This window comes from Sardina pilchardus, chromosome 18 (assembly GCF_963854185.1).
Source record: "Sardina pilchardus chromosome 18, fSarPil1.1, whole genome shotgun sequence".
Lineage (NCBI taxonomy): Eukaryota > Metazoa > Chordata > Actinopteri > Clupeiformes > Clupeidae > Sardina > Sardina pilchardus.
The window spans coordinates 20,134,265-20,150,231 of NC_085011.1; the positions used below are offsets into that span (position 1 = coordinate 20,134,265).

Sequence of the window (15,967 nt, forward strand, 5' to 3'; positions counted from 1 at the left end):
ACCCTTTTGATCAATGCACCTGACCATAAAATCACGCTGAATGTGGACTGGACATGCCCTTTGCAGATTTGCACTTCTGACCATCCGTTTCTGATTACCACAAAGCCCATAGACATGCTCATGAGTTATACCTCGAAATGGGTTGAACAACTTCACCCAATTCACAAGGCATATCTAGTAACTCCTTAGGTCACCTACTGTACATACAGTCTCATATTTCCCTCTCAACCCTATTGGGAGGGGTCTTGTGCTTGTCAGCACTTGTTCTAAGGCTCTTGTGTCTCTGCAATTTGCAAACTGTAATTCCCTCAACATTACCGTTCTTGTTACTGAAAACTGAGAGTCTGTCTTGAAAAAGCAGCTTGACCAGTTGTTGGCCTCCTTGAAACGTCTGATTAACAACAACAAAAAAAGCCGTAAGAGGGCAAAGAGAGAGAGATACAATTTCTAAATAATACGAGCATTAGTGAGTCCTATCCTTGAGCCATATACCATCTGCACTCAGATGCCAATATGTCAAGTCACTGGTTTGTCATGCAGCCTGGCCCGTCTTTTCTTTCGAGCATTTGAGTTTCTAAATCAGGGGTGTCAAACTCATACTCTACATGGTTATGGTTTTATTAGCGGACGCTTTTTGTCCAAAGTGACATGCAAATAACAACAATACAATGTCAACTCAACAATACAATGTCAACTCAATCAATGTCACTAATGAAAATAAATGAATACTATAATATACAAACCATAACGCATAAGAAATGCTTAATTAACTAAGTGCATGTTTAACAGATAAGCCTCTTGAAAAACCCAAAACTATCAACAGGAACAGAGAGCACTGGGCAACTCATTTCACCAACAAGAGAGTGGGTCAGATTTGTTGGGATGAGACCTTGTGGGGGCCGTCATTGTCATGGCCATTATACATTTTCTGCATGGGTATGACATCCTTTACTGATGCACTTATGAGCAAACAAGTACAAATCATGTACTACTGTCATCACTCTTTCTCTAACCTACTTCCAAGTCAGTTCTTTCAGCTTCTTCCTTCCTGAGAATGGTTTGTAGTGCTAGGTTTAATCAATTTATCGTACCATAGAGATATTGCATTATTACGCATTGTTCGAGACTATCTTCTTTACTAATTGTCCCTTCCTACCCAAACCAACTACAGGTAGCAGGACATATGAAACCTGGTGGGCCTGGTCTGGCCCCTGGGCCTTATGTTTGACATCCCTGTTCTAGTGATTAAATGCTTGTTCCATGTAAATGAAGATGAAATATAAATGTTTATTTAGTGTTCATGTAAACAGTTTGATTGAAATCTTAAATGAGATTCATTTCAATCTCATTTGGAAAAAAATGACACTTTTGTCCAAAGTAACTTCCAAATAAAAACAAATAGATAAAAAATGAACAGGGCACAGTTTTAAAATGCTAGTAAGACCATGCTACATTAAAAAATATAGCAATAATAAACAACAATACATGTAATATCAATTATATTACATTGAATATGCCTCAATACTATGCCTCAACAACGTGACTTTTAGCATTTAGTTTTGTTTTGGAATCTCAAAATAAAATTGAGATTTAAAAAAAAATCTGGCAACACTGTAGGCCTACCCCTGTGTGCCTAGCCCCTGGGCGTTACAGACCCCTTGCTGTAGGCTAGATGGGCTATCTGCAGGTCATTGACAACCAGCCCGCACAGAATAAAGTGGGCTACAAATTAGGCCTACTACTGGTCCCTTATTTTCTATTCTACCAAAATGAGATCAAGGAATGATGTTTGCACTTTTGACTATTTGCAGTCAATTCATGATGACTGACAAAAAAACGAAACAATGCAAACTATGAAAGATACAGAATTATAGCATTTCTGCTGTGTCATCCTTACAACAGCACTATCCTCAGTTGTCTCCAAGACGATGAAGCGATAGTCTACACACAGCTTCATTAAGAAAAGAGGGAGGGAATGCTGAGTCATAACATGACGTACCTCCGCCTGATATAGTCACGTGTGTGCAGTCAAGTCTCCGCGAGAAAACGACCGGTCACAAATCGTGCTGCACACACTACCGTTGAGGACCTACTCCGTTAGCTAACGTAAGGTGAATGCTCAGTGTCGCTGTTTTAACCGAATACCTGATCACACATTGAGTCAATAATTTTCGATAAGCGCCGTCGGCCTTTATCAAATTCCGTGAAGAGTATCAGCACAATCTTGGTGGCTCAAATAGTAACGTTAGCTAATGTGCAAGGGCCTCCCCCTTGGTAGCTTGTGCGCTAGCTAGCGGTCATAACTTGTGAAAGTAACAGTGTCTTGGGTGGTTTTAACTTCATTTTGCGTGTGCAGTTCGTGACTCCAAGGTAGATACAAACGACGACAAACTTGATCTAATTCAAATATATAAACTCGCCCGAACCAGTCCCGTGCCTCCGTAGAATTGTGCTATGGGCTTGTTGTCACAAGGGTCGCCGCTTAACTGGGAAGAAACCAAAAAGTATGCTGACCATGTGCGAAAGCATGGAATAATACAGTTTCTCAACATTTACAACAAGCTGAAGGAGCGCCAGAAAGATGTCCTCAAATGGGGTGATGAGGTAAGAAGTCTTCTTTCTCTTGAGTCGTAACCTACATGTGTAGAGGTTGCTTTTGTAATTTCCCATGCCTGAGAGTATTTTGTGCACACGAGCCTGATGGTGTTCCAGCTAACGATATGCCGAATCGATGAGAACACTCTGCACTTGTTTCTTAGTAGACTGTCACTCGTTAACTAGTATCTGTCAAGAAGTCACCAGCGTGATTGTGTGCAGGTGCATTCTTTCGTATAGCTGCCTACGTTTCCCCACTTTATTCATGAGTTTGGTTACGTTAAGCCTGTCAGATTCGTAACGTAAACATAGTTGTTTTGAAGAGGCAGGAGACAGCTGTGCGATGGTACAATGTTGCAAATAACCATGTTCCGTGAGCTTCTTATTTTAATCAGGAATATTTGTGTGCTTTGGCTACTTGCATGCAGGGTACAGTTGACTTAATTGTTCCAGGATTAAATATGAAGTCAACCATCATTTACCTATCTATCACTTTCAGCGGACTTGTTCAACAAAATTACTCTCAAATCATTTTTAGCCTCTAACGTTACAGGTCTTGAAGTTGAGCGCTTTATACAAATGGTGTAGTGTTGCTCATTAAAATTTCAAAGTTTTCATCGAAGTTGACAGAGAGGGAAACGTGCGTTCATGACCTAGTAGCCCTTTTCAGTTATGTTTGTAAGTGCTTCACTGTGCACTAACATTTCGCTAAATGATTCCTAAATATTTCAACAAGACCTTTCTTTGAGGACACGTCTGGAGCATGAACTGATGGCATTCCTTGTCTGTCTTCGGTGTTATGTATTAGCGCACTGATGATAATCTCCATTGTAGCTATAGGAATACCTTAGCTAATCCATAAGACTTCAGTGTGTCCTAGCTTGATCACAACCCTTTGATTTCAAACATTGTGGAATGTTGTTGTCTTTGGTGTAATCCCTTGTTCAGACAGTGGATTACATGCAAGCAGATTCAAAGTCAAGGAGTTGAGATTGATGAATTGGAATGGATGTGGTCAACGTTTTTATCTTTGAAAAGTTCAGAGTTCAGATTTGGGTATAGTCAATGTTGTGAATTACATGGCCCCACGATGTTGTGTGTTCATATTATGACATTGATCCATGCAAAAATATCAGAAAGGTTGTATAGGACATAGCCTTAGTCTTAGAGTCTTAGAGTGTCTGTCTTTTTTCTTTTTGCAAAACTGGAACATCAGAGACTCCTTGATAAGGTTGTCATATGAATACATTTCACTATTGCACTACTAGAACTGACTCTGAAAGAGTAAGCATTTTCTCCACAGTGAAATGTCAGTGCAATGTGTCATATATTTTGTTTGTTGTGTTCACAGGTGGAATACATGTTGGTTGAAATGGATGATAAAAATGAAAAAGTCCGTCTTGTGTTGAATGGTGGTGAGGTCTTACAGACTCTTCAAGACAAAGGTGAATTAACCAATCCAAAGTAAGTGAACATCATTTACACTTCCATGCATACATTTGATAAAAGCTTTTGTCCAAAGTAAAGCGCAACCAAGTTTGTGTGGAAGTAAAGCAGCAGAAGGGGTCATTGAAAGAAACAAGTTAAAGAGTAGCCATCAGCAAGACCTGTCTAGTACATCAACACTGTCCACCGTGACATCAAAATGGTTTTCAGGTCCAGATCAGATTGCTATGTTATTGTTATGGTTAGAATTTCAGAAGTTTTTTTGACAACTTGATGCCTACTCTTGGTCTGTAGTTTATGCTTTCAGGGTTTCATCCCCCTGTAGTGTTGAATTCTGTGATGTTGGTTGATGCTTCCAACTTTCCATAGCTGCAAATAAACAACTATAATTATTGACCAGAGCTCTACGTCAAGGTTATGTCTCATTTCAGGACACATTGTTGTGGTGTGGGAAGTGGCCATTTTATGTGAATTTGTTTGTACAAGCGCCCGTGACGTCAGAAGCCTTTAGAGCCCGCTGAAGCTGTAGCGGGCGGGAGGGGGGGGTTGGGGCGGGGGGAAATACCAGCGGCAGACGGGGGACGGCAAAGCGCTGGCATTCCTCATTAATGCCCCTCTGCTGCACAGACTGAAGAGCAGGCCCCGAAACACAAATGCCCTGGCCACAGCACTTTTTTTTTTTTTCCCCTGTGCTGAGATAGTGGCTCCCGTCAGATTAAAAACATGTTTACCTCACCATGAGGGCCCGCTCAGAGCCCAGCCACAGGTTTCAGAACGCCACGGACGACGCTCGCATGTGTCGCTTGTGTGGCCTGAAGTGATTCCACCCTTTTTAATTGTTGCGCTTCTGTCATGTGTGGAATTCAACATATGGCCCACTAAGATGGTTTGGGTTTGCTTCAGGCAGGTTCATGGTGTCAGTCAGGCTAATTAGAAGCTGTCTGTGCACAGCTAAAGCTGACATGGCTTCCATACGTCCAAGCTCATGTCTTGGGGGAGAAAAAAGTGTTAGGCCCCTATGTGTTTAAATTCCTTGGTTGGAACCGAGTGTGTACCTGTCTGAACGCCTTTACGTGCACTTCAGTATTCCACGTATGGGCTCGGTGTCCATGTGAATGCAGTGACTGTCTGTACCAATTTTCTTAATCCGTTATTGGTCACTGAACACTGTTTTTTCATGTCGTTTCCTTGTGTCTTTCTGCAGCCATCCCACCCTATGGAGGCCAGAGTATGGCAGCTACATGATCGAGGGTACACCGGGCCAGCCCTATGGCGGGACCATGTCGGAGTTCAACACGGTAGAGGACAACATGGGCAAGCGCAGGAGAGAGGCGTCTTTGGTGCTCAACGACAATGAAACCCTCTGCACCATCACATCCTTCCCAAGGTACTTGGAGGCAGCAGCGGCGGCAACCAAATCAAATCGAAAGCCAAACCACAAACTAAGATACTCAAAGGTTGCGTTCAGACTGACAGCCAAAATCCGATTTTTAGCCCATTCCGATTTGAATCGGATGTCACTTTTGAAGTCTGAACAGTGACCGATTACAAGAAATCCGATTTTTGCTAAACGGATCCAAACCACATCCAGGAGGTAGTTTCATATCGCATTCGTATCGGATATGGACAGATGTGTCTCAGTCTAAACAGCTCCCAACATTCAAATCGGTTTTGACTGTCCGAGACGTGACTTTGCGTGCTTTATGTGCGTGACTGCCGACCTATTTCGAGTTGTGGAGCAACGTTACGGCTATGTCTTTTGACCATGTTATATTAAAATTTGGCTTAACAATACTCAATGCTAAATAGTGCATTATACAGTCTCTGCTCTGTTTCTATGGAAGTTGCAAGAATCCACATTGTTCTATTAAATGCCGTTAAATAATTAAATAGCCTTCCAACTGTTTGAAGCGGAGCTTGCCACTGATTTAGTTTCGATTTCTGTCGAGCAAATGCGCACACGCATGCATGCATTCAATGAACACTCACCTAGTTGTATTGTTCTATGTTTAATCACATCAAATTAGCAAGTATTTCCTCCTGATAACAGAAACGTTTGTTTTCGTTGCTACAGCAACCTGTCAGATATGTTACTAATGTGACCCAGTCTGAATAGAGCCATATCCGATTTGGACACTTGCCAAAGGCAGTGTGAACAGTCAGCCCTAAAAATCGGATATGAGAAGGAATCAGATTTGAATCATATTCGTCTGCAGTCTGAACGCAGCCAAAGAGCCCAAGCCACATTCTCAGAGCTAGACAAGAATCAAGAACAACAATAGATCTTTTGTGTGGGTGTGACCCTAGGAGAAGTGTTTTGCTTCATTATCTAGTCTGGGAAGCATACAGATATGAGAGTGCCTTTGATTTTGCTCTGTGAGCTTGGTCTGGCTACTCTCTCATTGCCCCATGATCACCAAAATCACCAGAAACTAACAATTATAATATCATTACACAATGACCGATAGAGGAGCTCCATCTGATGATATGAGCATAAAACACATAATCTGAAAACGAATAAACTTGTAACCTTTGTTGACAAGAAAGACGTAATTACAAAAGCGAATAATATGAATGAATAATACCGAATAAAGTACAAAATTACTGTAAGTTTCATTTTAGCATGGTCAAAAAAGAACTTTGCATGCACTGCAATTTGCAATTAACTATTGGCATTTGGTCTGGTATTAACTAGGGGTTTCATTACGAGAACTGGACACGTAATGTGTTTTTGTTCTGTAGTATCCTCTCTAAGACTTGCTTGATCTCTGTTGTCCAGATACCATTTAACCTTTACTCTAACCAAGCTTTTTATCTCATGAGTGATCATGTTTATTTTTATCTCTCTCTCTCTCTCTCTCTCACTCTCCCTCTCACTCTCCCTCCCTTTCTCTCTCTCTCTCTCTTTCTCTTTTTCTCTCACTCGCTCTCTTTCTTTCTTTCTTTCTTTCTTTCTTTCTGTCTTTCTCTCTCTCTCTCTCTCTCCCTCCCACTTTCCCTCTTTGTCCTCTGTTTCTCTTTCTCTTTCTCATCTCTGTCTATGTGTGTGCATGTGTCATTGTTTTGTTCTCGTGTAAGTTCCTCTGTTGTGAAAATGTTATGAAGTAAATAATATGACAAAGGTGTCATGTTTATGAAGATCAGTGATTCATCCAAGTTCTCCCTGCAACCATGCCCTTAGGTTAGGCTGTCCGGGATTCACCCAACCTGAACACAAACCCACCCCAGTAGAGAAGGGAGTATCCAAGTCTCTCTTTTTCCCCGATGAAGCCATAAACAGACACCCAAGGTTCAGGTGAGACACTCATGCTTCTTCATGTCCAGGTGTCAAGGCCAAGGTCAAAATAAGAATGTTTTCCTGCGTTGACCTGTTGGGTCTACAACCAGTAATCATTAAACTACTTTGCTGCACTGTTTAGAAGTTGTAGCTCGAAGTATAGTAAAGATATGAACATTGAAATCATGTAATCTAATTTTTGGAGTGATCCAATAGCAAGCTGTTGTGTTCCTGTCTTTAGTGAAATGTGAAGTGACATGCCTTCCCATGAGTTTAGCTGAGCTACTGAATAGGAGCAGGGGAGCGGCTCCAGGTCATAATATGTCTTTTACATACCACATGCAAACCCACGCCACACACCCTGGGTAATCCACATATTTGATTTGCATCTCTGTCTTGTTCTAGCACTCTCACTCGAAACATTCGCCACAGGCGAGGAGAGAAGGTTGCTATCAACGTGCCAAGTAAGCGCACATAAATATTTAACAAATGTACACTTTTTTTTTCTGTTTGACAGCATACAATGGAAAACTTTGAAAAATGCCAATTGTAAATATACTGGACTGTTTGCTTTTACAAAATACACTTTGGACCAAGTCTTTTTCTATGAGTGAACCTATTACAGAACTGGTTGTCATAAATAATTGCTTTCGAAGTATTCAAGGACAAGAACACACCCTCCCCATTTGTGGAGAAGTTTCCAGAAGATGACGGGGAGGCAGCCAGGGCAGCACTTCCTGACCATGTGTACATGGACGCCATGGGCTTTGGAATGGGCAACTGTTGCCTACAGGTACTGCATGCTGTGAATCCAGAATATTTATTTCACGTGTAAATGACTGTCCGAAAATGTGCTTACCACACGTGTCTTATCGTTCCAGGTGACGTTCCAGGCCTGTAGCATCAGCGAGGCCAGATACCTGTATGACCAGTTAGCCACCTTCTGCCCCATTGTGGTAAGTCATGTCACTTAAGCACCTAAACATTGCTCTTAAGGCGCTGGCGAAAGCATAGTTGACACAACGCAATTTTGAATTCCCACTAAAACTGCACAGTTGGACGTATTTTCTCATAAACGTTAGTCATCTCGTGGCTAAACTGAGTCATGCGTTCAAAAACTGGAATTGGACACTTTTCCTCTTCCTCTCCCACGGCCGCCACACAGTAACAAAGAGAAGGGTTATCCAGTGTCATTGCACTGTATGTTATGGGGGTGTTGGCAGTCACTCAGCTGATTACTCACCACATCCTTTGGCTTTCCTGAATTTAAGTGTGTGGTTACTATTTACGGCATGTCTTGTGGAGAGTGTGTGTACGAGCGAGAGGTAGAGAGATGGAACAAACTGTTTTGAAGGCTTTTGGTTTAACTATTACTCATTTCTTCCAGTGGAGAATGTCAAGTGTCTAGCTAGCTGGCTCTATGTGTGTGTGTGTGTGTGTGTGTGTGTGTGTGTGTCAGTTGACCAATTATCTCCCCAGCACTTCCAATTTCTCCTCCTGTGTGAGTGTGTGTCTCTGTCTGTGTCTGGCTAGCTGTCTGGTTGTCAGTCGACCCATTATGCACCTATCACCAGAGCACCTCCAATTTCTGTGTGTGTGTGTGTGTGTGTGTGTGTGTGTGTGTGTGTGTGTGTGTGTGTGTGTGTGTGTGTGTGTGTGTGTGTGTGTGTGTGTGTGTGTGTGTGTGTGTGTGTGTGTGTGTGTGTGTGTGTGTGTGTGTGTGTGTGTGTGTGTGTGTGTGTGTGTGTGTGTGTGTGTGTGTGTGTGTGTGTGTCAGCCTGTGTGGTGCTGAGTGGTGGTGAAAAGCTAATGGCTGAACTCTCCGCAGATGGCCCTCAGTGCTGCCTCTCCCTTCTACCGCGGCTACGTGTCCGACATCGACTGCCGCTGGGGAGTCATCTCCGCCTCAGTGGACGACAGGACAAGAGAGGAGAGGGGACTCGAGGTAAACTTGGGACAAGATGGACTATCACTTGTCAAACCGCTCCTCTTGAAGGAAGCCTCAGCTTTATCCAACTTTACATCTGAACTGCTCAGAGATACAGTAATTTCCTGTGAATTAGCTGCATTTTGTATAAGCTGCAGAATAGTGTTTTATGTTAAAATAAACAACCATGTTCATGAACTGCCCCCGTATATTCACCTCATAGCTGAAGAAATTTAGCAAAAACAATGTGTAAGCCGCTAATAGTTGGGAAGTTACGGTACACTATATGTTTTGATATGCCAGCTGGCTGAAGTTGAGATAAAACAGTGTTTTATGTTAAAATAAACAACCATGTTCATGAACTGCCCCCGTGTATTCAGCTCATAGCTGAAGAAATTTAGCAAAAACAATGTGTTAGCCGCTAATAGTTGGGAAGTTACGGTACACTATATGTTTTGATATGCCAGCTGGCTGAAGTTGAGACTGAAGTGAAAGGATTCAAAAGACAGTTGCCTAGATGTCCTATGCCTATTATGTCTCTATTACTGGCTAGAACAAAAGCATGATTATAAGGCTATACAATTCTGATGATGTTGGATGTCTGTGGTCTTTTGCAGCCTCTGAAAAACAACAAATTCCGTATCCACAAGTCAAGATATGACTCCATTGACAGCTACCTCTCCTGCTGTGGTGAGAAGTATAATGACATAGAACTGACCATAGATGAGGACATCAATAAACAGCTCCTAGATGCAGGTAATGAATGTAAATGTGCAGTGCTCTGTGTTCGACTGCTGCTATTGACAAACAATTAATGAACATAGTCAAAAGTCTAGTCAAATGTATTTTTATAGCACATTTAACAGCAACAGCATTGCACCAAAGTGCTTTACATAAAATAGTCATTAAATCATTAATGCAAATAATAACAAGATATTAACAGGCTAAATAAAGAAAATGTCAAAGACATCAACAGATGGCCCTTGTAATAATATTAATAGTTTATAAAAACAAAAAAAAGAAAGAAAATGAAAATAACAGAGGCGAAAAAGGAAAATGTAGGGGAGAGGTGAAGGGGTCAGGGACAGGGAGTGTTAAAAGCTAGGGTGAAGAGGCAAGTCTTTAGGTTGGAATTAAAGCTGCTAATAGTAGAGCAAGAATGTGCTGATCTGTTGGGAGAATTTAGAGAATTATTATGACCACAGCGCAAGCGAGGGGTGACGTGCTCAGAAATTTGACATGTAAGATATGACAGCCTTTGAATGCATGCTGAGTTTCGTGGAATTCCGTTCATGGTGGGGTCATACAATTAAGCGCTATGGATTAAGAATAGGATGTGACTGAAGTTCATATGGGGGTCTAGGCAGGTGACCCAATACTTTTGGCAATATAGTATACATTCATTAATATGACATTGGTCCACCCTTTGCAGCTATAAGAGCTTCAACTCTTCTGGGAAGGCTTTCCACAAGGTTTAGAAGTGTGTTTATGGACATTTTTGACCATTCTTTCAGAAGCACATTTGTGAAGTCACACACTGATGTTGGACGAGGAGACTGGCTCTCAATCTCCCCTTTAATTCATCCCAACGGTATTCTATTGGGTTGAGGTCAGGACTCTGTGCAGACCAGTCAAGTTCTTCCACATCAAACTCTGTCATCCATGTCTGTATGGACCTTCCTTGGTGCACTGGTACACAGTCTTGTTGCAACAGGACGTGCCCATTCACCAACTGTTCTCACAAAGTTGGGTGCATGGAATTGTCCAAAATGTTTTGGTTAATGCTGAAGCATTCAGTTTCCTGTCACTGGAACTAAGAGGCCAAGCCCAGCTTGGGGATGGCCCCTTCCTGTTCCTGAAGTTCATATGGGGGTCAAGGCAGGTGACCCAATACTTTTGGCAATATAGTGTATGTGTATATTTAGTGACTGTACTCTAATCGGCCTGTAGATGGTGGAGTTGAGGGAAGGGTTGCACACACGCACAGACACACACAAACCCACCTATATCCACACACACGCACAGACACACACAGGCATGTGTACACACACACACACACACACACACACACACACACTGAGAAGCACATACACATGTATGCAAAAGCAAACACATTCATTTACATGCAAGAGTAGCGGATGGAGTAGGAAATGGAGACAAATTCACAAGAGTGATTTATTTTTGCGAAGATTATGTACAGGACTGGGTGGCGGTCATACTTTGTACCACTCTGCAGTACATGTAGTTAAGGTGACTGTTAAAGTATTGCTAAGAGTTCAAGCTCTGAGGAAGACATTTTTTGTCGCAAGGCGTAAGCCCATAAAATAAAGGCTTTTTAAGTTAACAAGCAGTGTGCCTTTGTAACTCTCTGGTAAGACTCCTACAGAAAATAACTAAGTTGAATTTATAGTCTAACCAAATCCCTAAGCGATTGCTAAGAGTGGATCTGCCGCAATGTTTCTGTGTGAGTAGAACTGTTTTATGTAACTCATTGCTGCAGCGATGTGACCGCGCAGATGTGACATGGTGAGATGGTCTCCGGGCCGTTTTGTTTTCCCAGGGATCGACAAACTGCTGGCGCAGCACATTGCTCACCTCTTCATTCGAGATCCCCTCTCATTGTTTGAGGAGAAACTTCACCTGGATGACGAGAACGAGTCTGACCACTTTGAGGTAAACTGCTGACCTGCCACTTTTGCCATGTTTGTATTTTGCAGTCGGGACATTGCTATGGGACTGTAATTCTCAAATGAGAGATGCCTACTAGCCAATAACCACTTAACACACCTTTTTCTCTGGTCTACACTAAAGCATTTTGTTGTGCTCTGAGGCTGGATTATATGGAAAGGATTCTGATCACATGATGTCCGATGTTTTTTTTTTTTTTTTGATAGAATCTTCAGTCAACCAACTGGCAGACAATGAGGTTTAAGCCCCCTCCCCCAAACTCTGACATCGGATGGAGAGTTGAGTTCCGTCCCATGGAGGTGTGTTATCTGATCAAATTGGGTGACATTTTGCCTGAAAGGAAGGTTCTTGTTTTTCTGCAAGGACTTTGTTTTACATGTACAGCATTGTAGCAGTCAGAATAGTTCAGTGTTCATGTTGCTTGAATTTGTCTCTGAAAAGGCAGGATACCTCATAGCCTGTCACCACTGTAGTAGAGCAGAGTTGAGATGTGTTGGGATGCTCTGGCAGGTGCTTGAAATGTCTGAAATTGTGGTATGGGAGCCCTGATGGTACTTCATGTATGCTTTAAAAAAAAAAAAAAGTTTTAGCAAATGCATTGTTATGTTTGACGTTAATCGTTTTGTATTTCGTTAATCGAATTATGGTTGATGTTTTGCAGGTCCAGCTGACTGACTTTGAGAACTCGGCCTATGTTGTCTTTGTGGTCCTGCTCACCCGAGTGATCCTGTCCTACAAGCTGGATTTCCTCATCCCGCTCTCAAAGGTCTGATGCTTGAACGAAACATAAATGACCACTTCATTGCTACACCCTGCATCCTTTGGATTTGAGTTCAGAAATGTGACCGTGTCTGTCATCTGCAGGTGGACGAGAACATGAAAGTGGCTCAGAAGCGGAATGCTGTTCAGGAAGGCATGTTCTATTTCAGGAAGGACATCTTCAAAGGTTAGTTGGTTTTACTTTTGATTTTAAACACCCTCAGCTATCACAAGCCCACAAGACGCGTTGTAACATCCTGTGTTGATTTAACATACTGAAGTAGAAAAGGACATGTTGTACCTAAGGTCTTGTTATTAAAAATTCCCTGTTCATTATTCAGCACCAGACAAAAACTAGTCATTATAAACCACCTGTATATTTTTGCCTGCTTTGGCGTGAAGATAAATCATTACTATACATTTTCAGCAGCCTACTGTATAACATGCGAACCCCACGCTGTTCCTCCTGTAATAATGCTAGCATGTCCCTGCACTGGAATAAATACAGCTTTTGTCTCTCATCTGACCCATATCGGCTGCGGTTAGAAGATATTTATAGAGTAGGGGGATGAGTTGGCTTTGCTGATCTACCTCATAAGATAATGTTCTTTGCTTCTATGCTGGTTTGATATGTCTATCATCGGTTTAGGTTTGATAAAGATTTGAAAATTCACTTGAGGAAGGTCTATGACCGAAACGTTGTAAATAAATATGCATGCGTAATGGACAGTGTGCGGGATTTTCTTTCACAAGTTTAACTGGGTAACCTATTCCGACGCACCTGTCCCTACAAAAGAGGTGTGCAAAAGCGTTTTGTAAACTAGGTTTGATAATGAGACATTATTGCCACCGACGTAACATTTCACCATGTTGTAAAGTGACTGATATTGAGGATATGCACTTATCTAAAGTGACACTCACATGTGCGGCAAAGCTGCACAAGAGGTGGAATTTTAACTATTTTAGATCTACTTCCATATTTCTCAGGAAAAAGGGAAGCAATTATAAGTCTAAGAATGGTTGCAAAATTCCTAAATATGGTTGCCTGAGGCAACATAAGGAGGCAAGTTCAGTCGTCAAAACAAACAAAAGTGTGTGTTGTGCAACTTTGGCCTCAACTCTGATATCAAACTCAATCTGGAAGTAGTTTATTCACACATTGTGATTGTGATACAGCCGTGTACTTCCCCTCTTCAATTTTGTGATCATTGCGCTCTTTTGGAAATTAACTTACTCACCCCACGTCAGCAGAATAATCAGGACTTAATAACAGCTAGAATGCTGGTGGACTGACCATCCTCTGTTCTCTTCTCTGACCTGTTTTCTAGGCTGTAGCCCAGTCTTCGATGGATCCTCAACTGCCCAAAATGGTCTCGAGGCAGATGATGACCATGAAGAATACACCTTAATGAGCATTGACACCATCATCAATGGAAAGGTACCATAGTCCTCAGACTAATTCTGCATAAGTGAACCAGTGCCATTCCATTTGTAAGACAACTTCTTCTCTTATTGTGTGAAGAATAGAGAAAGAGTATAATAGGTCTTTATTGTCATTGTCACAGGTACAACAAAATTAAAAGTGCTTTCCTGTCAGTGCATCATTCATGAGTCTATAAAAATATTATTTATACAAAAGAATAAATAGAAACATACAAAATATCATTGGCAGCATACAATGTGCTGTTTAAATTAAATGACTACTTGTTTCCATTGTAGGTCGTTTTATTATTATTATTATTATTATTGTTGTTGTTGTACTTCACATTATATGGTAGTATTTGGTTGCTCTCCACCATCTACCAGCCTGTATGTTTACCGTCTCGTGTTGTGCCAGGAAACCTTATGACGCTTTCCATTGTGACTGCTACCATTCACTGCTGTAATTATAGTGTGCGCACACATGGTGCCAGCACTTGTTATTTAATGAGTCGTATCCCACTGGGGATTATTTCCCCCTCAAACGGCTGTGGTGTAGATGTTGCCATGGTTTCATTCCAGACACCAGTTGATTCTGAGTCCTGCCTTAATCAGGGCCAGATCTGTTTGTCATTTGCTGTCTGGTGCTCTTTCCTCTTTAATGGGTGTTCTGTCTACAGGAAGGTGTATTCCAAGGGCTGATCCCAATCTTGAACTGCTACCTGGAAAATATGGAGGTGGATGTAGACACCCGGTGCACCATCCTGAACTACCTGAAACTCATCAAGAAACGGGCCTCAGGTAAGGGAGGATTGTGTGCAGAAGAAGCTTTTTGTTGGACTCCTAGCAGTTGTACAGTACAGAGATCATTTGAGTGCAGTGAAATCACACACAGACTCCTGCCATGAGAGCTCACTTTCCAATCTCTCCACACAGGGGAGCTGATGACCATGGCAAAGTGGATGAGGGAGTTTGTGGCCAACCATCCTCAATACAAACAAGACAGTGTGATCACTGACAAGATCAACTACGATTTCCTGAAGAAATGTGACGGGATTGCAAGGGGAGAGGAGCGATGCCCGGAGCTTATTGGAGATCCTGTCAACAGAGGCAAATAATATGGTGGCTTTGCCAAAGGACGGAAACAAGTCCCATCATTACTCAAATCGATTTGCATGAATGACCAAATGTATTGAGAGAAAAGAAAATATATATATTATGGGTCCAAATTGTGGCTTAAACAAAGAAAGAAAGAAAGAATTGCATGTGCAGATTTGCAATGGTCATGATGGATGTACTAATTTTGTATATATCAGATTTTTATGACTCTGAAGATTATTTTAATAGATTAAGAAAAGAGATCAGTGGAATACTGTAATTCCAGTCTAACATGTAAATATTTCCCCTCAGTGTATGGGCCACGGGATGCGCTTTCTGTTTGTGTGAATGTATATGTAGCCCAACCAGATTGTACATCAGTAAGATTTCCATGTTGTGTAAATATCCCTCTGATCCGTGAACAATCAAGCGTATTTTCACGAAATATGTCTGTACTTGTTCGGAGGTTATTTTAAAAGAAATGATTTTAGTTTGCTAAGTTGAACTGCAGTGTATAAGAACCTTTTAACGAAGCGCTGTCTGTCTTGGCATCTAGTTACACACTAAACTGAAAAGTAGAACTGTATGGGTGGACGTGACAACTTTTGGATTTTAGGTGACAAGGGTCTTGAAATAAAACTGTAAACTGCACACTTTTGCACGCTCTTTTCTTAGTCCTATGGTGTGTTTCAATAACTTGATTAATGACCTCAGTTTAAAAAGTATTTAGTAGGCCTAAGTTATCATTAATGTAGGTT

The 15,967-nt window shown here is 41.6% G+C and overlaps 1 protein-coding gene across 1 annotated transcript; it reads left to right on the plus strand.

Annotated features, from left to right (window-relative positions):
* The first annotated feature begins 2,022 nt into the window (after window positions 1–2,022).
* gclc (glutamate-cysteine ligase, catalytic subunit) lies at window positions 2,023–15,860 on the plus strand. Its single transcript, XM_062518995.1, has 16 exons — window positions 2,023–2,604; window positions 3,947–4,059; window positions 5,246–5,428; window positions 7,223–7,336; window positions 7,724–7,782; window positions 7,975–8,111; window positions 8,200–8,274; window positions 9,147–9,263; window positions 9,863–10,001; window positions 11,806–11,918; window positions 12,140–12,232; window positions 12,595–12,699; window positions 12,798–12,879; window positions 14,021–14,130; window positions 14,792–14,912; window positions 15,048–15,860. Exons 1-16 carry the CDS (start codon window positions 2,455–2,457, stop codon window positions 15,227–15,229), a joined length of 1,893 nt encoding a protein of 630 aa, XP_062374979.1. The 5' UTR covers window positions 2,023–2,454; the 3' UTR covers window positions 15,230–15,860.
* Window positions 15,861–15,967: the final 107 nt, after the last annotated feature.

Bases quoted from the DNA above. Each gene is read 5' to 3' on its own strand.
- gclc (XM_062518995.1), top strand. From the start codon at position 2,455: ATGGGCTTGTTGTCACAAGGGTCGCCGCTTAACTGGGAAGAAACCAAA. The intron at 2,605-3,946 runs GTAAGAAGTCTT...TTGTGTTCACAG, and splicing joins TCCTCAAATGGGGTGATGAG to GTGGAATACATGTTGGTTGA. The intron at 11,919-12,139 runs GTAAACTGCTGA...TTTTTTTGATAG, and splicing joins ACGAGTCTGACCACTTTGAG to AATCTTCAGTCAACCAACTG.